The following is a 27,334-nucleotide window of genomic DNA, read 5'->3' on the forward strand; positions in this document are numbered from 1 at the left end:
TGCACAGGGCGGGGTCGAGACCCAGGGTCTCGAGCTTGATGACGAGCTTGGAGGGTACTATGGTGTTGAATGCCGAGCTGTAGTCGATGAACAGCATTCTCACATAGGTATTCCTCTTGTCCAGATGGGTTAGGGCAGTGTGCAGTGTGGTTGAGATTGCATCGTCTGTGGACCTATTTGGGCGGTAAGCACATTGGAGTGGGTCTAGGGTGTCAGGTAGGGTGAAGGTGATATGGTCCTTGACTAGTCTCTCAAAGCACTTCATGATGACGGATGTGAGTGCTACGGGGCGGTAGTCGTTTAGCTCAGTTACCTTAGCTTTCTTGGGAACAGGAACAATGGTGGCCCTCTTGAAGCATGTGGGAACAGCAGACTGGTATAGGGATTGATTGAATATGTCCGTAAACACACCGGCCAGCTGGTCTGCGCATGCTCTGAGGGCGCGGCTGGGGATGCCGTCTGGGCCTGCAGCCTTGCGAGGGTTAACACGTTTAAATGTCTTACTCACCTCGGCTGCAGTGAAGGAAAGACCGCATGTTTTCGTTGCAGGCCGTGTCAGTGGCACTGTATTGTCCTCAAAGCGGGCAAAAAAGTTATTTAGTCTGCCTGGGAGCAAGACATCCTAGTCCGTGACTGGGCTGGATTTCTTCCTGTAGTCCGTGATTGACTGTAGACCCTGCCACATGCCTCTTGTGTCTGAGCCGTTGAATTGAGATTCTACTTTGTCTCTGTACTGGCGCTTAGCTTGTTTGATAGCCTTGCGGAGGGAATAGCTGCACTGTTTGTATTCGGTCATGTTACCAGACACCTTGCCCTGATTAAAAGCAGTGGTTCGCGCTTTCAGTTTCACACGAATGCTGCCATCAATCCACGGTTTCTGGTTAGGGAATGTTTTAATCGTTGCTATGGGAACGACATCTTCAACGCACGTTCTAATGAACTCGCACACCGAATCAGCGTATTCGTCAATGTTGTTATCTGACGCAATACGAAACATCTCCCAGTCCACGTGATGGAAGCAGTCTTGGAGTGTGGAGTCAGCTTGGTCGGACCAGCGTTGGACAGACCTCAGCGTGGGAGCCTCTTGTTTTAGTTTCTGTCTGACGGCAGGGATCAACAAAATGGAGTCGTGGTCAGCTTTTCCGAAAGGGGGGCGGGGCAGGGCCTTATATGCGTCGCGGAAGTTAGAGTAACAATGATCCAAGGTCTTTCCTCCCCTGGTTGCGCAATCGATATGCTGATAAAATTTGGGGAGTCTTGTTTTCAGATTAGCCTTGTTAAAATCCCCAGCTACAATGAATGCAGCCTCCGGATAAATCGTTTCCAGTTTGCAGAGAGTTAAATAGAGTTCGTTCAGAGCCATCGATGTGTCTGCTTGGGGGGGGATATATACGGCTGTGATTATAATCGAAGAGAATTCTCTTGGTAGATAATGCGGTCTACATTTGATTGTGAGGAATTCTAAATCAGGTGAACAGAAGGATTTGAGTTCCTGTATGTTTCTTTCATCACACCATGTCACGTTGGCCATGAGGCATACGCCCCCGCCCCTCTTCTTACCAGAAAGATGTTTGTTTCTGTCAGCGCGATGTGTGGAGAAACCCGTTGGCTGCACCGCTTCGGATAGAGTCTCTCCAGTGAGCCATGTTTCAGTGAAGCAAAGGACGTTACAGTCTCTGATGTCACTCTGGAATGCTACCCTTGTTCGGATTTCATCAACCTTGTTGTCAAGAGACTGGATATTGGCAAGAAGAATGCTAGGGAGTGGTGCGCGGAGTCGTTTTTTTGGGTCGCTGCATAGGATCCACTCCGTTGTCCTGTTTGTAAGGCAGAACACAGGGTCCGCGTCGCGAAAAACATATTCTTGGTCGTACTGATGGTGAGTTGACGTTGCTCTTATATTCAGTAGTTCTTCTCGACTGTATGTAATGAAACCTAAGATGACCTGGGGTACTAATGTAAGAAATAACACGTAAGAAAACAAAAAACTGCATAGTTTCCTAGGAACGCGAAGCGAGGCGGCCATCTCTGTCGGCGCCGCAAGTACATATATATAAATACATATAAATAATATATATATATAAATACATATAAATAATATATATACACATATATATATATATATATTATTTTTTATTTTTTTGCCAACTCTCTTATCAGGTCTCTCTAAAAAAAAATGGTTTGCTACCTCGAGATTCTCCTGGGTCGTAATAATTAGGGCACACCGTCTAAAAATATTTAGCAACGGAAGTAGTTCAGGTAGTCCCTACGTTTCAGTCCGTTTGGTGCTTAATTAATATTACCGTGGTGAAATAAATGTCTGATAAAAACAAAACGTCTATCTCACCGTGGCCGGACACACTGGGGTCTTTACACTCCTTTATAAAAGCCTGGTTTTCCAGACTGATCCTCACTTTACCACTGTGAGCCTTGTTGTCCAGGACTATCTGTAGAATCAGATGGAAAGAGCAACAGATCAGACATTCCTACAGGTAACTAGCACTTGCTGTAAACGTTGGCAATACAATTAAACATAAAAAAAGTGGTGGACTCTTTAAGGGATAATAAACTAAAAAAAAGAAACGTCTCTTTTCAGGACCCTGTCTTTCAAGGATAATTTGTAAAAATCCAAATAACTTCACAGATCTTCATTGTAAAGGGTTTAAACACTGTTTCCCATGCTTGTTCAATGAACCATAAACATTTAATGAACATGCACCTGTGGAACGGTCGTTAACACACTAACAGCTTACAGACGGTAGGCAATTAAGGTCACAGTTATGAAAACTTAGGACACTAAAGAGGCCTTTCTACGGTCTCTGAAAAACACCAAAAGAAAGATGCCCAGGGTCCCTGATTATCTGCGTGAACGTGCCTTAGGCATGCTGCAAGGCATGAGGACTGCAGATATGGCCAGGGCAATAAATTGCAATGTCGGTAATGTGAGACGTGTAAGACAGCGCTACAGGGAGACGGGACGGACAGCTTATCGTCCTCGCAGTGGCAGACCACATGTAACAACACCTGCACAGGATCGGTGCATCTGAACATCACACCAGCGGGACAGGTACAGGATGGCAACAACAACTGCCTGAGTTACACCAGGAACGCACAATTCCTCCATCAGTGCTCAGACTGTCCACAATAGGCTGAGAGAGGCTGGACTGAGGGCTTGTAAGCCTGTTGTAAAGCAGGTCCTCACCAGACACCACCGGCAACAACGTCGCCTATGGGCACATACCCACCGTCGCTGGACCAGACAGGACTGGCAAAAAGTGCTCATCACTGACGAGTCACGGTTTTGTCTCACCAGGGGTGATGGTCGGATTCGCGTTTATTGTCGAAGGAATGAGCGTTAGACCGAGGCCTGTATTCTGGAGCGGGATCGATTTGGAGGTGGAGGGTCCGTCATGGTCTAGGGCGGTGTGTCACAGCATCATCGGACTGAGCTTGTTGTCATTGCAGGCAATCTCAACGCTGTGCGTTACAGGGAAGACATCCTTCTCCCTCATGTGGTACCCTTCCTGCAGGCTCATCCTGACATGACCAGCCAGCATGACAATGCCCTCAGCCATACTGCTCGTTCTGTGCGTGAACCGGGAACTTGCAGGTGCCATGGTGGAAGAGAGGGGTAACATCTCACAGCAAGAACTGGCAAATCTGGTGCAGTCCATGAAGAGGAGATGCACTGCAATACTTTATGCAGCTGGTGGCCACACCAGATACTGACTTTTGATTTTGACCCCCCCCCTTTGTTCAGGGACACATTATTACATTTATGTTAGTCACATGTCTGTGGAACTTGTTCCGTTTATGTCTCAGTTGTTGAATCTTATGTTCATACAAATATTTACACATGTTAAGTTTGCTGAAAATAAACACAGTTGACAGTGAAAGGACATTCCTTTTTTTTTTTATAGTTTATACAAAACAGGTCATAGCTTACCTATAATATACAGGCAATGAAAAGGTTTCCACAGCAACTACTACACACTAAACAGGTTACAATGAGCCACAGACTGGGTAGGACCATTTGCAGGAAGTGGTGGGGGAGGGAAGGGGGGTGGGACTCACCGTTATGAAGAAGGTGTAACAGTCAGGAATCTCGTTGTTGATGATGGTCTGAATGTTGATGGCCTTTAGGTGGAACTGTATCGTCACGTTTATGAGTCTAGACAACAAAGAGTGAAAAGAAAAAAACAAGAGGGACATCAGGGTTGTGTCAAAGTGAAAGCAAAGAGAAGTTTTCAAACATTTTGTAACACAAAACAAAAATGTATGTTTCTTATTGGACAAGTCCAGGTAGACCCTCCCTTTTTTTGTTAGTTTTCCATCTAATGAACATAACTCAGGGCTATAGGTAGTGTGTAAACAGTTTGAATGTGTGTGAGAGCGATACAAATTAACAGTTAGATACTACAAAGATGGATGTCCCATCTATCTTAGTGGTAGACCGACAGAAAACATGAGCCTGAAGTCATTTGAAAAGACGTGAAAAATGAAGCCTTACTTGTGGAACTTGAGGGTAAAGTTCTTGTAGTCACTGCCGAAAGGCGCTCGAGGGACTGACAGAGGGTTAACCCCCACACAATCTAGTAACAGGACAGAGAGAGAAGTTAGTCATTTCAGGGGCTGTTAATGTTTTTCCCTATAGAAATAGAATTACACTGAAATAGAATTACCATTACACTGAAATAAATGTCTGTTCTAGTAATTATTTATCTATGGTTATTCTGTTCTGGTGATCATGTCAAGAGTCAAAAGGCGGGCCATTTCAATACCAGTTGATTTCTGTTGTTCAATGTGTTTTCTTTTTAGTCAGTAGTATTCTCCCAAGTGTCAGCTCATATAAGGAAGTGGGGCTTCCTACTACTTTCACATGATTGGGGAACAATACAGTATTTACACACATTTAGTCAATAAAAAAATATATACAGTTACGATTAATCGTTCCTGAAAAGATGACGTGGTACTGGAAATAAGCAGCTTAGCATCTCTTTGGCTAGGAAATGAAATAACTTAACTTATAAAGCAATAGAAGCAATGGTCAATCATCAAACGTGGCCCTGGAAAGCCACAAGTCGTGCAGGCTTTTGTTCAGATCCGGCACAAAACTCATCCTCTCAACCAGTCAACTAATCATCAAAAGCATGATAAGCCGAATCAGACGTTTTAATGCTGGAACAGAACTACATTTAACATGAGTCCCAAATGGCACCACATTCCCACTCCATAGGGTGCCATTTGGGAAGCACAAACACTGTGTAGCTCTAGTACCAGGGTTGGTGACCACTGGCATAATGCAATAAAGTAGATCGATGTACCTGCGATAACATGAGGGTCAATGTTGAAGGTATCATTGGCGGGATCGATGCTGCCCTTCTTGTAGTACTGCTGGCAGAGAGAGAGGGCACTCCCGTTCACCCCGACCCCATAGACGTACGCATAGCGTCCCACCGTGGTCTCGGGTAGCATCAAATACTGTGAGGGAGGAGGAAGGGTACGAGGATGGAGAATAAGGCCCTGCTCTAATATAATTTTTTTTTTTAAAGAATCCCTCCTTCCTCCCTAATTTGAGGTAATCAGTGTTCTGTATGAGGATTCGTGGACGATTAGTGAACGTTTCCACACTACCTCCTCCACCAATCAAACTCGCTCAGATCTGTGATTACTTCAAAATGATGCAGGGAAGGAAAGGATACATTCTAAATATTCAAACAGGGCCTAAGAGTTGGAGGCTTTTAGTTGAAAGTAGAGGATGAAAATATGAAGGGGACGAGATGTGGTCCTTCTTTGCGCTGCATGGACATGTTTCCATATCAGTCTGTATGCCGGGTCATGTACATTCGGCACCAAAAGGAGAGATTTGCTGAAACCCTCATTAACATTTTCGTTTTAAAAACATTTTCTATTGCATGCCCTAACAAACATGACCCAGGTGTCGTTTTTCTATTGCATGGCCTAATGAACATGACCCAGGTGTCGTTTTTCTATTGCATGCCCTAACGAACATGACCCAGGTGTCGTTTGTCTATTGCATGCCCTAACGAACATGACCCAGGTGTCGTTTTTCTATTGCATGCCCTAACGAACATGACCCAGGTGTCGTTTTTCTATTGCATGCCCTAACGAACATGACCCAGGTGTCGTTTTTCTATTGCATGCCCTAACGAACATGACCCAGGTGTCGTTTTTCTATTGCATGCCCTAACGAACATGACCCAGGTGTCGTTAGTGACTGTTACCTGGTCTACGGCGTAGAAGATGTGTTCGTAGACGTCGCTCTGTGTGTACACGGCCAACGTGTCGTCGGAGCCCTCGTCATAGTCCTTCAAGAAGATGTGCTTAAAGGACATGGTGTTCTCTTCCTTGAACGTCACCACCATCTGGTTGCTGAGGCCAAACAACACCAGCTGAGGGAGGGAGGGAAGTAGGGATTCAGGTGTTTTATTGAAGGAAAGCGACTGTTCGCAACTATAACATAACCCTTTTTGCTCGTAGGGAAATTATAGAAGTTATTGTTGTAAAGATTGTCGGTCCCTAGTTAAAAACGTCAGATGCACAGACATCCTATCCGCCAACGGTGCATATGAAACAAGGTGTCAGTTGTTATGGACTTCAGGATTGTTGGTCCTGCCATAAAATCCGAGCTTTGCCATGAGGGAGTTTAAAATGTACTGCTCATACACTCAAAGTGCATTTGAAACTGAATGTGTGTAGTTACCTGCACCGTGACAATGATAATCTTGAGCAGCTGCAGGCCCAGTTTGAAGGGCTTGCGGCCCTTGGCGTGGAACTTGTCACAGGGGCTCATGAAGAAGTACTTGAGCTTCCTGCGCAGGGCCTCCTCTTCCTGCTCTGCCCCCAGCCAGCCCCCCGCCGTTGCTGTGGGCAACCGGGGGTTGCCATGGCTGTGTCTGTGGTGAACATGCTTGTCGCTGCTGTCGCTGGAGCCGTAGCCGTGAGGAGACACAGAGGAAACCAACCTCTCCTTCTCTGGAGAGACAGATGGAGAGCGAGGGAAGAAAAAACATGTTAGCAGCGATAGAAGGATAGTGAGAGTGACTAATATGGCCCATCAAAGAAACCGCAATGTAATCGGCAATAGCACACCGCTAACGACACTCCATATTAGTGCCATTTCCTCTGTGAGCACCGACACGGTTTACCCAGTGTATGTGGCTTTGAACCCTTGACACTGTTTCTTACCGATGAATAGGCTACGTGTCTTAATGTTACCCTTCAGTGAGTGACAGCTCTTGTGCTAGTTTGGGCAGCTTTCATTCACTACATTTCCTAATCTCCCTCGCCTCATGTAGTCATCCTTCATCACGTCTCTATCTAGTAAAACCCTGGGAGGTGACACAGGCCAGCTTATTAAAACAAACACCCAGATCAGAGGCCCTGGGCTGGGCCGGGCGAGACAGACAGCCTCCCTGGAGGAAGAGAAGCGGGTGACTGGTGTGCTATAGCTGACGGCTCCGCCCCTCAAGGCTGACAGAAACACACCACTGGAGATGGAAGACACAGAAAGATTCCAGGGATGGTCGGGCTACTGCTACGCTACTACACCCGTCTGACTTGGTAGTCATTTGTCAAAGGAGCAGAGCTTTGAGGTGCGATGCTACACAATTCGATTGGCGTCGTCGATAACGTAAATCATAAAAGGTGTAGTAAAAACCTATATCACTGCACATTCAGTGGAGACAGCTGGTGAAAGCTTAATTCAACCTCAGAGTTGACCAAAAAAAACATGTGACAATAACAGACTTGGAAGGGAAATGTGGACCACGTAGTTAGTGGGTAAAAGAGCTAGTTCAGCAGTAATAGAGAAAAATGAAGTTGAACTTGGAAATGAACTGCTGTCAACTCTTGGGTCACCTCACATCTAGTAAACAGGATGTGAGTTTACCAGAAATTGAAGACCCAGACCTGAAGACACAGAATCTGGTCTGACGGACGTAGAAGAGATTATCACTGATGTGTGTGTGTGTGTGTGTGTGTGGCAAGGGTGATATCGCAATGTTTACCTATAGTAAGTCATCCACAATAATCACCTGCATATCTAACAATCTTTAGTTCGACCAAGTGAATTAGAGAAGCCTATCTAGCGGGGGTGACCTGCCTACATTATATCAACAACTTGCAAGGTCACAAAAACTCAGACATGACAGCAGTTGCGTGACTCTCCCTGTCAAAAACTATTCAGACCTGCGCTGAAAGAATTTCACTTTGTAACATTTTGTGCCAGCAATAGGAGCCCAAGCCAAGAAATTGACAGATCTTGATGGGGCATTCGTCAAAACAAAATTGCAGATGATGAGGGCTTGTTGCTGAGCTGCACTAAGAGATAGAGTCAATCAAACTGAATAAATCCGCTGAAAAATCCTGCTGTTCCGGTTCAGGGCAGTCAATGGTGTGTTAGAGAAGGCTTAATAGACAACCCTGCACCTTGTCCGTCAGTCATAGTCAGCACTGTGACCATCAGTCTGCCAGCATCTCTATCGCTACAATGGATCAGCAGCTATCAGTCTGCACTGGGCAACCTCATTGGAACCAGTAAACAAGCAAAGCTGCTCCTCGTCTCTGTCAAATCTTAACTCTCTTGGACTCTATTTCCTGTTTCTATTTCCTCCTGTGGCAAGAGGACTTTTTGTTATTGTTATTTTTAACTTTAATCTGTTTCTTAGTCTCAAAATGCGCATCAGCCAATTAAAATTGTTGATTTACTTGCACGTTATAGAACGCTACATTGTAGCTGGTCCAGTCAGATAACCTGGCACATGTTAGCGCTATGCTAGCCTCACCAGCTGACAGTGATTATTTCCTGTAACAAATTCTGCATCAGCCTATAAAAGATCTTAGACTTTATATCCAACAACCAATAACATTTGTTTAAAAATATATCAACCCTGGACACCAGAGGGATATTTTAAACTTGTAAATTCAAGGTTTACTTTTGTTCCGCTGGTGTGTAACAATGTTATGTTCCAATATTGCATTGATGCATCTTTGACTAGGCTACTAGTACTAACAGACAACATGTTCACGGTTTCCAGTTTTGCTTATTACCATTGCTTCCATGTGGCTCACACTGCTAAAGTGGTTGACTTGAAATCGATAGTGCACTTTAACCATGGGTTCAAGCCCCCCCTCGCATCAAGCTTTTTTGCTGTGGAATTTAAAAAAAATAATAAACTGTCCTTGATGCTTGATTCAACACGCATGTGACGAAGTGCATGATATATATATATATATATTTTTTTTTTTTTTTCAAGGGGTCTGAACACTTTCCGAATGCACTGTACGCTATTATAGTCGGTATTTTAGGCCAATGTAGAATACTAATGAAACATTAAGTGATCTTGAGAGACTTTGTTTTAGCTTTTATCAAAACATTTTTTTTTAAATAAGCACCATTCTGAGAATTGGTGAAGTATGGCTCTGGTGCACTCCGGCAGATCTACCCCCCTGTATAGCAGTAGCCTATAAGTCAGTCTGCGAGAGGGACTCCAAGAAGCCCCTCATTGAATATATTTATAATCTTCATTTCTAAGGTTTTAGCTGAACCTTTCGCAACATAAAATCTTAAAATAAATACCTGTAATTCACAAGGAAATGTCAAAGGAAAAATGTATACCACAACTAGGATTTTAACATCATAAACCACAAAAATGACCAGAAACCTGGCTCGCAACACTGTGAGCTATTTGTCCAATTTAACTTTTGTAGCAGATGGTGCCGTGTGACTTCTGTTAAAGGACACTCATGTAAAAGTGTTCGGTCACGTCAGAGAGGAAGAGGCGAAGCGGGAGAGGTTTACTCCGCGCAAAATCTGTACACATAAGCAGATCATTAATATTTAAGCAAGTTGAGGTGTTTTTGTATGGGGGGGGGGGGGGGGGGGGTGGAATTCTAATGTTGAATTTAGTCAAGCCATTTTATTATTGCTATTTAGATACATGAGGCTTATTTGATCTAATAGAAGTTTCATAATGCTTACAGGTTAACTGATAGAAGTGTGATGCACATGACATCCTGGCAACTTTGAGAAAAAAAACACTTTATATCGGTGTTGTTAAGGTTGCACATTTTGGGGAATATTCGGGGGTGGAAACTTCGTGGTAATTAATGGGAATATATGCAAATTAATTTGAATACCATTTAAATATAGATGTTTTTATGCATTGTATATATTTACCATATCATATGGCGACAGAAACATAAACCTTTTACCTTATCACAAGTCGACGTAATTGCAAATTATTAAATCCTTCCAATAGAAAAATGGAACTTTAATTAAATGAGTTGACTCTTGATTTCACTGAACAACAAAAGGGAATATTGAATGATCCCCGATGAGCCATTGCATCTCCCAAAAACATTTTCAACATTCATCTGTAAAATGATAACCTAAGCTTTAGTTTCTAGACTGTCTTCCTTTCAGGCTTCTTCTCCCTGGACCTCCTCAAATGTACATCTCTTGAACATCAGACTGAGGCCTTATCTTCACTGTCACTTTCCAACCTTGTTGAGGATGGCTTGTTGTCAGGCTCAAAAAGCCTCAAATTTGCACAGATGGCCACCAATTTTTCAAACCTTGTATTGGTCAGCCTGTTGCGTGCTTTGGTGTGCGTGTTCCCAAACAAGGACCAGTTGCGCTCTGAGGTGGCTGATGTTGATGGGATTTGGAGGATGATGGAGGCAACAGGGGAAAGAGCCTCAGATCCAAAAAGTCCCTTCCACCAGGTGGCTGATAAGACATGTTGGCACGACTTGCATATTGCATCTACACCCCAAAGCCCTAGCTTGGAAGTGTACTTCCTTCTCCAGACTGCCAAGAAACTTGCCCTCATCCAGGTCAAGGTGGCGAGACACGGTAGTGATGACACCATAGGCCTTGTTGATCTCTGCACCAGACAGGATGCTCTTGCCAGCATACTTGGCGTCCAACTTGTATGCTGTAGCATGTATGGGCTTCAGGCAGATGTCTTCACACTTTTTGATGCATTTCAGAACTGCAGTTTCCTCTGCTTGGAGAAACAGTGAAGTGGGCAGGGCAGTACAGATTTCTTCTCTTACATCTGCAAGCAGAGTCTGAACATCAGACAGGATGGCATGGTCTCCCTCAATCCGTGCAATGGCTACTGCTATAGGTGTCAGGAGTTTCAGGCTGCTCATCACTCTCTCCCAAAATACATAATCCAAGAGGATCCTCTTGATGGGGCTGTCCATATCGGCAGACTGTGATAAGGACATTTATTGGAGACTCCTTCCCCTCCAGGACTGTCAAACATGATGAGAACACCACCCCAATGGGTGTTGCTGGGCAGCTTCAATGTGGTACTCTTTTCTTCTCATTTTGCTTGGTGAGGTAGATTGCTGTTATAACTTGATAACCCTTCACATACCTAACCATTTCCTTGGCTCTCTTGTAGAGTGTATCCATTGTTTTCAGTGCCACGATGCCCTTGAGGAGCAGATTCAATGCATGAGCAGCACAGCCAATGGGTGTGATGTGAGGATAGGACTCCTCCACTTTAGACCAAGCAGCCTTCATGTTTGCAGCATTGTCTGTCACCAGTGCTAATACCTTCTGCTGTCCAATGTCATTTATGACTGCCTTCAGCTTATCTGCAATGTAGAGACCGGTGTGTCTTTTTGTCCCTTGTGTCTGTGCTCTTGTAGAATACTGGTTGAGGGGTGGAGATTATGTAGTTCATTATTCCTTGCCCATGATCATTCTACCACCCATCAGAGATGATTGCAATACAGTCTGCTGTCTCTAGGATTTGCTTGAACTTCACTGGAGCTCTGTTCAACTCTGCATCCAAAAAATGAGTAGGTAAAGAATGTGTTGTTCGAGGGGTGTATGCTGGGCGAAGAACATTCAGAAATCTATTCCAATACACATTGCCTGTGAGCGTCAGAGGTGAACCAGTTGCATACACAGCTCGACCAAGACATTCCATCAGCATTTATCTGATTACGTTCCTCCATTGAGTCAAAAAGACATCTGATTCCAGGAGGACCACGAGCTGTTGCTATCGATAAGGTGTCTGATTCATCATTTTCACCTCGAATAGAAGTAGAGGGACTTTTGTCACAGGTTGCTTGTTGTGAGCACTGAGGGAACTTTATGCACTTGGCCAGATGATTCTGCATCTTTGTTGCATTCTTCACATATGATTTGGCACAGTATTTGCAAAAGTACACCGCTTTCCTTCTACATTAGCTGCAGTGAAATGTCTTCACACATGAAATAGTGCCTGTGGCATTTTCCTGTAAAGATTAGAAAAAAATGAGTAATAAAAACAACAAATACAATTCCATTTACAGATAAATAGATTAAATAACTAATTTGTAAGATAAATGTTGTAAAATGAAACATGTATGGAAACAGGTGAATTAACACTCCTCGGTTAGCAGGCTCAAGCAAGTTAAAACCCACATGGTAGCAAAAACTAACTAGCAGAAATTGTTAACAAGTTAGGTGATTTAAAACACACTTTGCTGTAGGCTGCCATTTACTAGTTAACAAAAAAATCATGTATGTCATATAAAATATATTCACCCCATGCAGTATTGTAATCAAAACATACCAGAAAAGATGTAGTCCTAGGCTCAGACAGTGCAGTAGTGTGGGCTCAGTAGCATCTCATCAGTGTGCAAGATCTGAGAATCAGTTGCACATGTGATGAAAGAGTGCACTGCACATGTGATGGAAGAATGCACAGTGCATGCAGAGGGTTGAAATTCCATTGAATTTGGGAAAGTTTAATCAAAATATGCCACAAGACCTAGAATTGCCTTGTGTATCCCACAAAAAAAGGTTCACTGTTATAAGCTAACTCTTTTGATGAATATAAGCAAAATATCCCAAATTCCAGGGCTTAACTTTCCATGGGAAAACTCCAACCCACAAATTAAGTACTGTAAATGAGTCGAAAGTATACTACGGCATGAGAAAAAAATATGTATTGACTGCTTACAAGACCATTTCTAAACCCCTGACCCACACACAGTGAAGTGCAGAAGTGAAAGCCTATGTCCACAGTCATATGGGCACCATAGACTACGACACATGTGAGAGGAAGTTAAGTAACTGGGTGGTGGGAGGTTATCACAGAGTATGGTAGATGGAGAACCCGGGTCAGTCTGATTTAAAATGTAGCAGACATGCTATGGTAGTAGGAGGGAGCAAGAGTAGTCAGTCTTTGGAGTCCTGGAGGGGGCTCATGAAACAGTTTCTTCCAGCTTCCAACGCTCTAGAATTTTAATGGAATCCCTGGGACGTCCAAATAATAATTTAAAATGCTTGTGGTGGGGGCTAGTGTTTAGGGTAGAGATGTCCCAGGGATCCCGGATAGCGCTAAACCTGGAATTTAGGAATAATTGCTTGAATCAAGACTCATGAGCATTGAAGTACAGCATTGACTGCAATGGCGGGATAGAATAGAACAATTTCAAGGCTACAATTTTCCTTGCTGAAAGTGGCCATCAGGTATAATTTCCTACCTCAAACTTGACAAGTGTAAACTATTATTAGCTAATTCTGTCAGCAGCAGGTCAACATAAAGCAAACTCTTTGCCTATTTCATCCAGAATGTCTGTAGGGGAGAGTGGGATATGTTGAGCCAAAGGGTAAGTTGGCCACCCCTTGTTTCTAGGAAACCATGCACAAAATGTATGATTTGACCAAATATTTAGGAAGAAGTCATGATTTCATTGAGTCTGTGGAGGAAGACACCACATGGAAAGTGGTAAGCAAGTTAGGTCCAACAAACTATTTTTCACCAACTCAAATGAATTTATTGTGCTAGAGGTTTCATGATGCTTGCATATAAACCAAAGCAGATAATTTAAAGATTGTTCTATACATCACTTGGGGTCTCTATAAGCGTCAACATGAGGCCTAAACCTATCATGAAAGTGCATCATTGTAGTTCTGTTTGCCTTGGGGTAAAGTTGAGCCAGTGGCAAGTTAAGCAAATTGAAGTGTTTTCTTCCTAGGTGTAATGCAATACATTATTGCTGGGATATGAGGTAACACCAGGCAGGGCCTGGCTTATATTAAAAGTGTTTAAAATATACCGTGTTTGTTAGGGGATAATACTGTGTTAAAAGATAAGTAAAATGATTAAAAGACAAAGCAATTGTAAATGTTTTGAATTGTGTTTGGGAAATATGGACATGGTTTTAAAGAGGTAATGATAATATGTAGGCAGCTCAACTTACCCTGTGAATGGATAGCATAACGCTACTAGTTTCTATTGGAAATACGGCATCATTCAGGATTCAGGAATAGCGTACACACGACGACTCATATTGCACACATTAAAGCTGTATGACTTGCCCAGAAACAGCGATCACATGATTAAAAACAAAACATATTGCGGATAACTGACTAAATATGGTGGATGGTTTTGTACACATTTAAGCAATAACGCTTCTTCCAGTCAGTGTTTGGAAACATTGTAACAAAACATTGTAACAAAACATTGTTGATGCTGCTGCGTCAACCTCATACAATGTTACCATGTTGCACAATGTTACTGCGTTATACAATGTTACTTATGCATTTATTCACGATTAATCACCATTCATTTTGTACCTAGTATGTTTTATGGAGATGATTGGCATGACAGCCCTCTGTAGAGCTCCGTTACACAAGTAGAATATACTCAGGGCCCTCCTTTCAGCGAAAGACATGCAGCAATATAACAAACCATTTAAAAACACAAAGTTACAAAGTAACATGTCAGAAAATTCTTGAAAATAACTTGTAAACAACTCAACATACCTGAACCAGCGCCGCCGTGGTTGCAATTCCCGCTTGCTGTAGCCATGTAAACGCTTTGAAACTATAAATAAATATGCGACATAAAAATCTGAACTGTTTCAGAATAAGCGATGGCAAATAAAAGCTGTTATAAAACGCGAGTATGTTGTTGGCGTGGAGTTAACTGTCCGAGAAGATAGCCATGAGGACGACGTTTTTCTGTATGTTCTGCATTTACTGTAGAGGTTCAGCATCGGGGCAAGACATAACTCGCTTCCTCAGGCGACATCACGTGATTCATGTGTCACGTGACTGCACAAGGTGGCGCTTGTTCTCATCTCTTTCAATTCAAACGGCTGTATTGGCATGGGGAACGTGTTCACAGTGCAAAAGCAAGCGAAATAAACCATTTTAAAAAATGAACAGTTATACATTACACTCACCAAAGTTCAAACAGAATAAAGACATTCAAATGTCGTGTTATGTCTGTATACATTGTCGTAACCATGTGCAAATAGTTCCAAGGACAAAGGGGAAAATATATGTTCTTCACCGGTTGCCCTTTTTGTTGTGGCAACAGGTCACAAATCTTGCTGTGGTATTTCACCCAATAGATATGGGAGTTTATCAAAATATTTTTTTGTGTGGGTCTGTGTAGTCTGAGGGAAATATGTGTCTCTAATATGGTCATACATTTGGCAGGTTAGGAAGGGCAGTGTGAACATAGCCTGTCTTCTCTTTAGAGCCAAGTCTGCCTACAGCAGCCTTTCTCAATAGCAAGGCTATGTTCACTGAGTCTTTACATAGTCAAAGCTTTCCTTAAGTTTGGGTCAGTCAGAGTGGTCAGGTATTCTGCCACTGTGTACTCTCTGTTTAGGGCCAAATAGCGTTCTAGTTTGCTCCGTTTTTTGTTCATTCTTTCTAATGTGTCAAGTTATCTTTTTGTTTTCTCATGACTTGGTTGGGTCTAATTGTGTTGCTGTCCTGGGGCTCTGTTTTGTGTTTGTGAACAAAGCCCCAGGACCAGCTTGCTTAGGGGACTCTTCTCCAGGTTCATCTCTCTGTAGGTGTTTTTCTCCCACTTCAACTTTGCCATTTCTTTGCAGCCTCTGGCCAACATTTAATTGCAGACAATAGTAAAACACATACCAAGCTAAACATCTAATTATGTATAACTTGAGACCTGTTATTGACACAATTATTTATTATCATGGAATTTCTGGTCCATATGGCAAATTTAAACATGACATTTCTTGGTAATTTCAATTAAATACAAAGGCATTATTTCAGGTTTGACAGTATTTATTTCCATTTTGACAAAGCAATATACAAGCACCAAATAAGTTGTGAACATTAAAGCAGCCACACATATATTTACAATGACACAATGATTCGTCAGGTCTAAAATGGGGAGCATTGTAACATTTCCCACCCATAAGATATTACAAATAAGACTGAAGTGCATATCATTGTACAGTGCTAGATAAGTCTGTTCAATCAGGGGATTCCATTTTTACAAAAATTACATCTTGCTGAACAGTCCAGGATAAAGCGCATTCAATTGTGACCATTTCTGTTTTTTCATTAGTGAACTACTGAGCTGCTCAATCCACACTCCTCTCTTTCCATACTGTTACTCCACCCTTTCATCTGCCTTTAGAGTAGGTCCTTTGAAATAGTGAATACCGTACTATCAACTAGCTTCCTTTCCTTGTTCTATGTCATTGTCCTCACTGATTCAAATGCACAGAATAGGTAAAATAACTCGTAAAGCTAACGTTTCTGAATAAAATCTGTGTACTTTCTGCAAATGCCATAAAGTTCATTTACGGCAGTGGAAGAAGTATAATGTAGTTATAGTGGGTTAGTCATAATAGGGAAGTTCTGTAACCATGTACACAAATGGATGCATTGTTGTAAAAACTGGCTCCACCCACGTAGCAATATTCAAGTAAGTATGTTGACCTTGCCAACAGATAGAGAAGTGAAAGTGAGTACTTTCTCCGATCTTCCACATCTGTCAGGACAATAAAATGAATAGGGAGGGAATAGGAAAGGAAGCACTATACATTATACAGCCAATAGGGTATACAGCACATCCCTTTTACATCTCAGTCCACACTTCCTATCACCTCTGAACTCTATCTACCCTATCTGCCCTCCAGTGCCTTGTCTCGGGCGATGACGGCCTCATCAAACTTGATCATGAGAGTGGTGCCCTTGTGCCAGTGCACTGTGACCTTGGCGGGGAAACCGCTGTGTGTTAGAATGGCCTCCACCACGCCCCCGGTGAAAGCGGCACAGTTGAGCGTGCTGTTCTCTTTGGGCACCGAGATGAAGGCGTTGATCAGGGGCTCTTTCTCAATGATATAGTAGGTCTTGTCATCGTCGTTGGCCTGCTCCAGCTTGTCCGCTTCCTTGCCGAACAGGGCCCTCCACACCGACACCTGGGGAATCGAGCGGGAACGGAAGACAGAGAAAGGTGAAGGTTTGTTTGTGTTTATGCTTATGCCAGGTCTGTTGAAGTGGAGGTTAAGTCGCTGCTACAGCCAAGAGCCATGTATACTGAGGCTGTATTTGTATTACATTATAGCCTAATGGTAGTATAATGCCAAACATTCGTTGTTATTACACTAATGAAAAAGTCTAGTATATGAATCTCACACAATGTGCAAAGTTCTCTTGGTCATACCTTGATGAAGAGCAGTATGTTCAACACTTTGGTTTCCCTTTTTCCATTCTTCTCTCTCAACACCAGCACATCCAACAGGCTGGCCCCCACGCCTTGACCCAAGTCTGCCAAGCGTGCCTGCAGCTCGGACACTGAGTACACCCGACTCTGGCAGTATTGCACCATTTCAGAGAAGAGCAGGGCGAATGCGCTCACGCTGACCTCAGTCTTGGGTCTGGTGAGCGAGCGCTCTAGAATCGCAGACTTGCCCCTGGTGAAGCGAGTCTCCATTTTCTACACGGGAAAGTGAGGAGAGTGAGTGACTGTCAACAACATCAGAATGCTGGTGTATAATAAAATATCTGCGCATGACTGTTGGTGCTTTCAAGACAACTGGGAACTCTGGAAAAACGAGGTCAAATCATGACATAAGTGATCTTCAGGTCGTAACTCCAGAAGGATGCCCGAGTTGGATGATAGTTCAAATGATTTTTCGCAGTCATCCATTTCAACACACCAGCAAACGTGCTACTACGGTTAGATATTCTTGAACAGAATATGAATTAAAACAAGGATTATTTCGTTCAATGAGCACACATTGTGGAAAGGTGACTCTAAAACATGCACAAAGAAGATTTAAACATAGCAAATACTATAACAAAATGATTCAAATTAATCTTTCTCACCAATTTCTGTTGTTGTTCTTAACAGAACAATTGGCAAACAACACGTTTTACTTCCTGTTCCGGGGGAGACGTCACAGTGACGGAATACGATATTAATGTTGAAATACTTCCGTTTAAACATTCTGGTATTGATACAATTATTTTAAACATTACAGTTTTCATAAATCATTATTTTAAATAGATTTTTTTAAACCTATACAAACGATTAAAAAAATAGCTAATTATCATCCAGTAGAGGCCACTATTGTCCTATTTATCCACTGTTAATGGATGTTTTTCTTAATGTCACAAAAGGAAAATTAACATAGGGGCCAAAATTCACCTCATACATTGAGAACAAGAGGGTTGGGGATGGAAAATAACACAAAACAAACAGACATTGGCTGCTATTCTCAATGCAGCAGTCATTCAAGTGTAATAGACTTTGTTCCCCTTTCCTCCCAACCACCAAAACCTCATAAGCCAATGAACACCACCTGCCATGGGACACTAATGTCATGAGTCAGGAACGTTACTGTCATCTGAAAAAGCATACATGCACTGATTATAGTGTCTGCCTACTACATTGGCTTGTTTTTGGGGAATTTGTGAAGTGTCATTTCCAGTAATTACTGGGCTTCCCTGACATTGACGGTAAACAGACCGCCCCTCTCCTCTGTGCATCGTGGAACACATTTACCAGACTTCACCATCTGTGTGTGTCTGTGTATATGTGTGTGTAATTACATCCATATGTGTGAAAGGTGGATGTAATAGATGTATATAATGGAAATAATACTGTGATGGCTAATACAAACCAGCATATCTTCAGCACTTCTCGTCCCTTGAAGCCTGATCTCGTCACAAGCTTGAAAGCGCCTTATTTGTTTTCTGATGACAAACTTTGACTTTGGGTAAGAACCAATCAACATTTGGAGAGTTATTTCATCTATTGGGACACCACATTACAAAACACATTAATTCCATGAAGTGGGAAGTGAAACCAGCTTTAGGTACTTGATACAAAGCCTTATTGAGCACCTGGACATTCTGCTTGTGGTTTGTCATGAGTGGTTGTGGTTTGTCATAACAGAACGTTGGACTGTAAGAGATAAGAAGATTACAACTCTCATCGGCAGCCTGGGTTGACCTTGTCTGGGGATTGTTTGTGGGTTTTAGTTTAGCCTCTGGATCTGGTGTGATACAGCTGCACTCAGAATGACTACAGTGATTCTATGGCTCTTCATTGTGGCTGGAACGTGCTACAGCATTCTCTGTTCAGGCAACCTGTGTTAATGGACTGAAATGACAGTGGGGCAAAAAAGTATTTAGTCAGCCACAAATTGTGCAAGTTCTCCCACTTAAAAAGATGAGAGAGGCCTGTAATTTTCATCATAGGTACACTTCAACTATGACAGACAAAATGAGAAAAAGAAATCCAGAAATCACATTGTAGGATTTTTAATGAATTTATTTGCAAATTATGGTGGAAAATAAGTATTTAGTAGGCTCTCACAGACCTGTAACTTCTTCTTAAAGAGGCCCCTCTGTCCTCCACTCGTTACTTGTATTAATGGCTCCTGTTTGAACTTGTTATCAGTATAAAAGACACCTGTCCACAACCTCAAACAGTCACACTCCAAACTCCACTATGGCCAAGACCAAAGAGCTGTCAAAGGACACCAGAAACAAAATTGTAGTCCTGCACCAGGCTGGGAAGACTGAATCTGCAATAGGTAAGCAGCTTGGTTTGAAGAAATCAACTGTGGGAGCAATTATTAGGAAATGGAAGACATACAAGACCACTGATAATCTCCCTCGATCTGGGGCTCCACGCAAGATCTCACCCCGTGGGGTCAAAATTATCACAAGAACGGAGAGCAAAAATCCCAGAACCACACGGGGGGACTAGTGAATGACCTGCAGAGAGCTGGGACCAAAGTAACAAAGCCTACCATCAGTTACACACTACGCCGCCAGGGACTCAAATCCTGCAGTGCCAGACGTGTCCCCCTGCTTAAGCCAGTACATGTCCAGGCCCGTCTGAAGTTTGCTAGAGAGCATTTGGATGATCCAGAAGAAGATTGGGAGAATGTCATATGGTCAGATGAATCCAAAATATAACTTTTTGGTAAAAACTCAACTCGTCGTGTTTGGAGGACAAAGAATGCTGAGTTGCATCCAAAGAACACCATACCTACTGTGAAGCATGGGGGTGGAAACATCATGCTTTGGGCTGTTTTTCTGCAAAGGGACCAGGACGACTGATCCGTGTAATGGAAAGAATGAATGGGGCCATGCATCGTGAGATTTTGAGTGAAAACCTCCTTCCATCAGCAAGGGCATTGAAGAGGAAACGTGGCTGGGTCTTTCAGCATGACAATGATCCCAAACACACCGCCCGGGCAACGAAGGAGTGGCTTCGTAAGAAGCATTTCAAGGTCCTGTTGTGGCCTAGCCAGTCTCCAGATCTCAACCCCATAGAAAATCTTTGGAGGGAGTTGAAAGTCCGTGTTGCCCAGCAACAGACCCAAAACATCACTGCTCTAGAGGAGATCTGCATGGAGGAATGGGCCAAAATACCAGCAACAGTGTGTGATAACCTTGTGAAGACTTACAGAAAACGTTTGACCTCTGTCATTGCCAACAAAGGGTATATAACAAAGTATTGAGATAAACTTTTGTTATTGACCAAATACTTATTTTCCACCATAATTTGCAAATTAAATTCATTAAAAATCCTACAATGTGATTTCTGGATTTTCTTTCTCCTTTTGTCTGTCATAGTTGAAGTGTACCTATGATGAAAATTACAGGCCTCTCATCTTTTTAAGTGGGAGAACTTGCACAATTGGTGGCTGACTAAATACTTTTTTGCCCCACTGTACATGTTCATTTGGGTTAATATGTCTGAAAGTATGTCTGCCATACTGTGTTGTCCGTACACATCTTCATTGGCAACATATGCTTCTATTGTTAAACTGAGAGCTCAATTGAACACAAAAAGTCACTAGTATTTAACTGGTGTACGATACATTAAATACCCCAAGATAGTATGAATATGAGTATGAATGAAGCCCCAGGTGACTGTTTGCACTGAGCCAGTTGTAGCATGAACGAAAAACATTTGTTTTAGTTTCAGAGGACCACCTGCGGGACATGGACCGTTTCATCAGTGCCGTTGAGCAGGCTGAGGACTCTAACCCAGACCTGTCCCCACTAGCCCTGGTGAGGACCCACTCACCCTGCACCTCCTGGGGGCCTCCAACAAGATCAGCAACACCAACACTTCCGTGTTTGACACTACTCTCTTTGGCTTCTTCGACAAAGCCATCCACCGTTTTGTGACGTACTGTGTTGAGGAGAGAGGGGTCATTCTGACCCAAGATGGCACCACAGTGGCCATTGTTCCCATGCTTCAAGGCATCGAGGTCGGTCTGAAAGCTAAACTGGAGGGCACACCTCCTCTGGGCATGTTTCCCCTCACCTTGGCCAAAAACCTAGGGTTGTCGTTCCTTAGCCTCCAGGACTTTCCACCCGCTCAGCGTCTGGGGCCGGACGGCTGCTGGGACAACGTGACCCACTCCAGGGTGTTCCAGCTATCGCGGGTGCCCACCCATCAAAGGGGGAATTGAGGGGTCCATCTTGGGCATGGATCTTGCCACCCTGGCCCCCTCTGAACAGCCTAGTAAACTCAGCAAGGTGCTGAAGGGTTACTACAACCATGTCCTGGAGGGGCAAGACCTGGGGATTGTATCCAGCCACATCGGCCCCAAGCGCAGGGAGATTGCCCAAGCCCTGCAAGGCACCCAGGACAACCAGAGGCAGGTGATGGAGACCCTATACCTGGTGTGGAGGCTGGAGGACAATCAGTGGATAGCCAAGGATACAGGGGTGGAAAAAGCAGTGAGAGACGGAATGCTGGAATTTGTCCACAGGTACTGGGGTGAGTCTCAGGATGTGGGAGAGGGAATCATTTACCCCTGTAATTATGAAATTGTAGGTGATTAATGGCTATTCATTTGAAGTCTACAGAAAATTGGCCTGTACATATGAAGAGTATATAGGTGACCTTTGACCCCCTCGTCCATTCACAGATATTAACAAACCTCTAATACTAAGCTTCATAGATGGAGACAAGTGTCCTGTACAATTACTGAAGCAGTCATATCATAGTGTAATGAACACGATTGGAGACAGAGAGCTGGTTTCAAGCGCAGGGCGCAGCAGGTGTTTCTTTGCAAAGGACCACAGGAGGAGGCAGGTAGCTGGGTCCACGGGCATGCAGAAAGTCATACACAGGGGGTCCAAAAAGGCAACAGTACAGGCAGGGAAAAGGCTAGTAACGTACTCCGGGAGATCAGGCAATAGGTAGATAACAGGAAATCTGATAGGCCAAAGTACAGGCAGGGAACAGGCTAGTAATGTACTCCGGGAGATCAGGCAATAGGTAGATAACAGGAAATCTGATAGGCTAAAGTACAGGCAGGGAACAGGCTAGTAATGTACTCCGGGAGATCAGGCAATAGGTAGATAACAGGAAATCTGATAGGCTAAAGTACAGGCAGGGAACAGGCTAGTAATGTACTCCGGGAGATCAGGCAATAGGTAGATAACAGGAAATCTGATAGGCCAAAGTACAGGCAGGGAACAGGCTAGTAATGTACTCCGGGAGATCAGGCAATAGGTAGATAACAGGAAATCTGATAGGCTAAAGTACAGGCAGGGAACAGGCTAAAGGTGTCGTTAGTGAGGCAGGCAAAAACAATCATACACGGGAGGAGTAAATCACGGGAAAAACAGAGCACCGAAAGACGTGTGTCACAAAACAAACAACACCTCACAATGATGGGGCGCAAAGAACTGAACTAAATAGTGTGCGATAATGACATACAGGTGTGTGAACAGGTGATCAGAATTCAGGTGATTGGGATCTGGAGTGAGCTGCGTTCACGGGGACCCACGTGTTTGAGAGTGTGAGCTGGAAGCAGACGTTACACATAGCAAATCTTGACATGATGTTACACGGTATAACTTGAAGCAATATGTAATGACAAGACTCTCTATAACAGGAATCAGGGTTGTGAGATCATTTGTTTTATCACTCTAACTCCTAAATGTATGTCCCCCTCAGCTTTGTGGTGGGTTCTGACGGGTACATCTACGAGGGGCGGGGCTGGCATCACCTTGGCACCCACACCAGGGGACAGATCTCTTACGGTTACGGCGTGGCATTCAAGTTATACCGTGTAACATCATGTCAAGATTTGCTATGTGTAACGTCTGCTTCCAGCTCACACTCTCAAACACGTGGATCCCCGTGAACGCAGCATAAACATTCATTGGCAACTACTCCTCCTCTCTGCCACGCCCTGGATCTGGTGCACCAACACCTGGCCAAGTGTGCAGTGGATGGCGGGCGCCTGCAGGCCAACTTCACCCTCCACGGGCACCGGCAGCTGGTGGACACCTCCTGTCTAGGAGATGCACTCTACTCAGAGATCAGGGGCTGGGAGCACTTTGGGGTGAGAGACTGTTCAGTATTATTGGCTACTATACTGTTAGTCAATGTCAAATGTATCCGTTTAAACGCAATCAAAAGGGCATCACAGTTGCGCCAGAACACTATTCAGTCACAATACAATTCTGCCCTTTTTCATACATTAGACATTAGTGATAAACACCAACATTAAGCTGTTTGTGCACTGTTGATATTGATGCTGCTGACATGTTTTCATCCGGTGTTGTCTTGATCACTCATTACAGCAACCTTTTACAGGAAACCAGCTCATCGAAAAAGGACCAATGAAGGAGACAAGCATGTAAAAAGCAGTGTGGAATAAAACCAGTTTTGTCGAAATGTTTCATCGGATTGTATGGGGGTATCAATTTGTTATGTCCATGATAATAGTGTGTTTTAGAGTTACGACAGCGTATAACACTCACCCTTATGGTTGTCACTGCTTCACATTACAGTATTGTAACACAACAGAGAGGCATGCACATTGAACAACATTATTAGAGCAACATGTAAAGTGTTGGTCACCATGTTTCATGAGCTGAAATAAAATATCCCAGAGATTTTCCATACGCACAAAAAAACATAGTTCTCTCCAATATTGTGCAGAAATGTGTTTACATTCCTGTTAGTGAGCATTTCTTCTTTGCCGAGATAATCCATCCACCTGACCGGTGTGGCATATCAAGAAGCTGTTTAAACAACATGATCATTACACAGGTGCACCTTGTCCTTGGGACAATAAAAAGCAACTCTAAAATATGCAATTTTGTCACACAACAAAATACCTCAGATGTCTCAAGTTGAGGGAGTGTGTGATTGGCGTGCTTGACTGCAGGAATGTCCACTAGAGCTGTTGTCAGATAATTTAATGTAAATGTATCTACCATAAGCCACCTCCAACGTCGTTTCCAACGTCGTTTTAGAGAATTTGGCAGTGCGTCAATCGGCCTCACGACCGCAGACCACATGTAACCACGCCAGCCCAGGACCTCCACATCTGACTTCTTCCCCTGTGGGATTGTCTGAGACCAGCCACCCAGACAGCTAATGAAACTGAGGAGTATTTCTGTCTGTAATAAAGCCCCTTTGTAGGGGAAAAACTAATTCTGATTGGTTGGGCCTGGCTCCCCTGTGGGCGGGCCTATGCACAGTCATGTGAAATCCATAGATTAGGCCCTACATTTTCTTATTTCAATTGACTGATTTCCTTATATGAACTTATAACTCGGTAAAATTGTTGAAATTGTAGCATGTTGCATTTCTATTTGTGATCAGTATAGCTGCATCTGTCGAGAGAAAGAGAGACAGTGACACCCAGTGGCATAGGAATGACTCCTGTCAACAAGGCTACAAGAGGACCCAGGATGGATGTGTTCCACAATTAAATTACTGTAAACATCGCATTTAACACAAAACTAACATCCGTTTTAGCGGGCGTAGGGAGACAATTGGCCCTATTGGAATACTTTGAAACTGTTTTGGCTAATGAATTATACAACTTGGCTATCTGTCCAACTCGTGAAAAACATATTGATCAGGTTGTGAGAGCGAAATGTTTAACAGGTGTGTAAGTTCATATTAATTAAACATTTATTAAAATAGGCCTAAATCCTCGATGTCAATCAAATGATTGTAAACTCAACGCATTGAACATTATTTTGAATATTCTTATTAATTTTATTATTGTAATAATGAATATTTTGTAATGTTATTTATTTTCTTCATCAGCATGGGTTGATAATCATGGCATATTTGTTCAGTCAACACTGATTTTGATATTTTCATACACTTTCAATGAATTACAAGTACAGTATAATGTTAAATATCCAACACTGGTCATTGTTGATACCGAAGCATACTGTAAATCGTATTGATTCATAAGGTAATTAATTTCATATAGCCTACTTTAAATAACCTGTTGTCTTATATTTTCTAAGCGATTTTTTAAACCAACATATTTTAATGCTGTATTGCATGTTTTATGTATTTCTCTAACCCTTGTGTATGCGAATTGCCAATGCCAATAAAGCATCATAAATTACGTTTTTTTTTTCAAGTGACATCGCGTAAAAATGTTAGAGGATCTGTATTCATTAGGGAGAAATAGGATTGGCCCGTGGCACATAATACAACAGGATAAATAAATGTGCTCGGAAATGTACGCACGCTGTGCGCAATAAGGAACGTGTCACCATAGAAATGGAACCTAGATTATAATTCTGTCCGTCACAATGTCCAATAACATACACTTTAATTCCTAATTCTATGTGTATTACTCAAGAGTTTTAAGTTATTCGCAATCACAACCCACCTACAGTATATCAATAGCAAACGCGAATTCTTCATTCAAGTCGATCAAAAAAAATCGAATATTTTTTCCTGTTCTCAGTAAGTTGTTCCCATAATGAAAAGGACCGATATTACACGCATTCGACATTTTAGAAACACTTAAGCACTTAAGATATAAGCAAGCTCATTTTTGTACCCAAAGAGAAAAACAGTAGCTATCAGTTCAAATTAATATTTTTTCCCATCATTTCAATGATGGACCAGTGTCCAGTCTCACCTGATACATCAACAGTCTGTTATGTTGTTACATAGACTTGGGATGCAAAGAGGGGCCTGGAATTACAGGAGACAGAGACAGTTCTCTTGGTCAGTTGCCAGAGAGTTCAGGATGAATTAAGGATGTCCGATGTCATCGTGGACACGGCGCCCAACGGCGCCATCCAGCTTCTGAAAGAGAAATGTTGGAAGTTGACCTTCTTGCATCTAAATGATGAGACATGCCAGGCCACTGAGTTAAGACATACGAGCCATCTGCAATGCCAATATTGTTTCTTTGATTAAAATGTCAAGCATCTTTGTAATTTCTGTGTATGATATGGTGTTCGACGTTGGTCAATATTACAGTGCCTTGCGAAAGTATTCGGCCCCCTTGAACTTTGCGACCTTTTGCCACATTTCAGGCTTCAAACATAAAGATATAAAACTGTATTTTTTTGTGAAGAATCAACAACAAGTGGGACACAATCATGAAGTGGAACGACATTTATTGGATATTTCAAACTTTTTTAACAAATCAAAAACTGAAAAATTGGGCGTGCAAAATTATTCAGCCCCCTTAAGTTAATACTTTGTAGCGCCACCTTTTGCTGCGATTACAGCTGTAAGTCGCTTGGGGTATGCCTATCAGTTTTGCACATCGAGAGACTGACATTTTTTCCCATTCCTCCTTGCAAAACAGTTCGAGCTCAGTGAGGTTGGATGGAGAGCATTTGTGAACAGCAGTTTTCAGTTCTTTCCACAGATTCTCGATTGGATTCAGGTCTGGACTTTGACTTGGCCATTCTAACACCTGGATATGTTTATTTTTGAACCATTCCATTGTAGATTTTGCTTTATGTTTTGGATCATTGTCTTGTTGGAAGACAAATCTCCGTCCCAGTCTCAGGTCTTTTGCAGACTCCATCAGGTTTTCTTCCAGAATGGTCCTGTATTTGGCTCCATCCATCTTCCCATCAATTTTAACCATCTTCCCTGTCCCTGCTGAAGAAAAGCAGGCCCAAACCATGATGCTGCCACCACCATGTTTGACAGTGGGGATGGTGTGTTCAAGGTGATGAGCTGTGTTGCTTTTACGCCAAACATAACGTTTTGCATTGTTGCCAAAAAGTTCCATTTTGGTTTCATCT

At 42.9% G+C, this 27,334-nt stretch overlaps 2 protein-coding genes and 1 pseudogene across 3 annotated transcripts in view; 1 reads left to right on the forward strand and 2 right to left on the reverse strand.

The window, feature by feature from the left end:
• LOC110485962 (mucolipin-1) overlaps positions 1-15,138 on the reverse strand; it is a 29,043-nt gene extending 13,905 nt beyond the window's left edge. Inside the window, exons 1-7 of the mRNA XM_021557226.3 lie at positions 14,804-15,138; positions 6,725-6,996; positions 6,246-6,413; positions 5,325-5,481; positions 4,511-4,592; positions 4,075-4,171; positions 2,348-2,447 (exon numbers count right to left, since the gene is read on the reverse strand). Of these exons, the coding sequence (XP_021412901.1) occupies positions 2,348-2,447; positions 4,075-4,171; positions 4,511-4,592; positions 5,325-5,481; positions 6,246-6,413; positions 6,725-6,996; positions 14,804-14,849 (922 nt within the window). The 5' untranslated portion in view covers positions 14,850-15,138. The remainder of the gene's footprint in view (positions 1-2,347; positions 2,448-4,074; positions 4,172-4,510; positions 4,593-5,324; positions 5,482-6,245; positions 6,414-6,724; positions 6,997-14,803) is intronic.
• A 928-nt stretch (positions 15,139-16,066) lies between these two features.
• trappc5 (trafficking protein particle complex subunit 5) lies at positions 16,067-18,227 on the reverse strand. The gene is made up of 3 exons (XM_021557227.3): positions 18,140-18,227; positions 17,475-17,747; positions 16,067-17,229 (listed from the first exon to the last, which is right to left on the reverse strand). Exons 2-3 carry the CDS (start codon positions 17,742-17,744, stop codon positions 16,933-16,935), a joined length of 567 nt encoding a protein of 188 aa, XP_021412902.1. The 5' UTR covers positions 17,745-17,747; positions 18,140-18,227; the 3' UTR covers positions 16,067-16,932.
• Positions 18,228-21,277: 3,050 nt separating this feature from the next.
• LOC110485110 (N-acetylmuramoyl-L-alanine amidase-like) lies at positions 21,278-26,078 on the forward strand (annotated as a pseudogene). The gene is made up of 5 exons (XR_016485462.1): positions 21,278-22,064; positions 22,216-22,258; positions 23,253-23,351; positions 23,456-23,643; positions 23,898-26,078. The product of XR_016485462.1 is annotated as an N-acetylmuramoyl-L-alanine amidase-like (transcript).
• Positions 26,079-27,334: the final 1,256 nt, after the last annotated feature.

The sequence above is a fragment of the Oncorhynchus mykiss genome, chromosome 13, assembly GCF_057628025.1.
Source record: "Oncorhynchus mykiss isolate SJ-2025 chromosome 13, ASM5762802v1, whole genome shotgun sequence".
NCBI classification, from domain to species: Eukaryota; Metazoa; Chordata; class Actinopteri; order Salmoniformes; family Salmonidae; genus Oncorhynchus; species Oncorhynchus mykiss.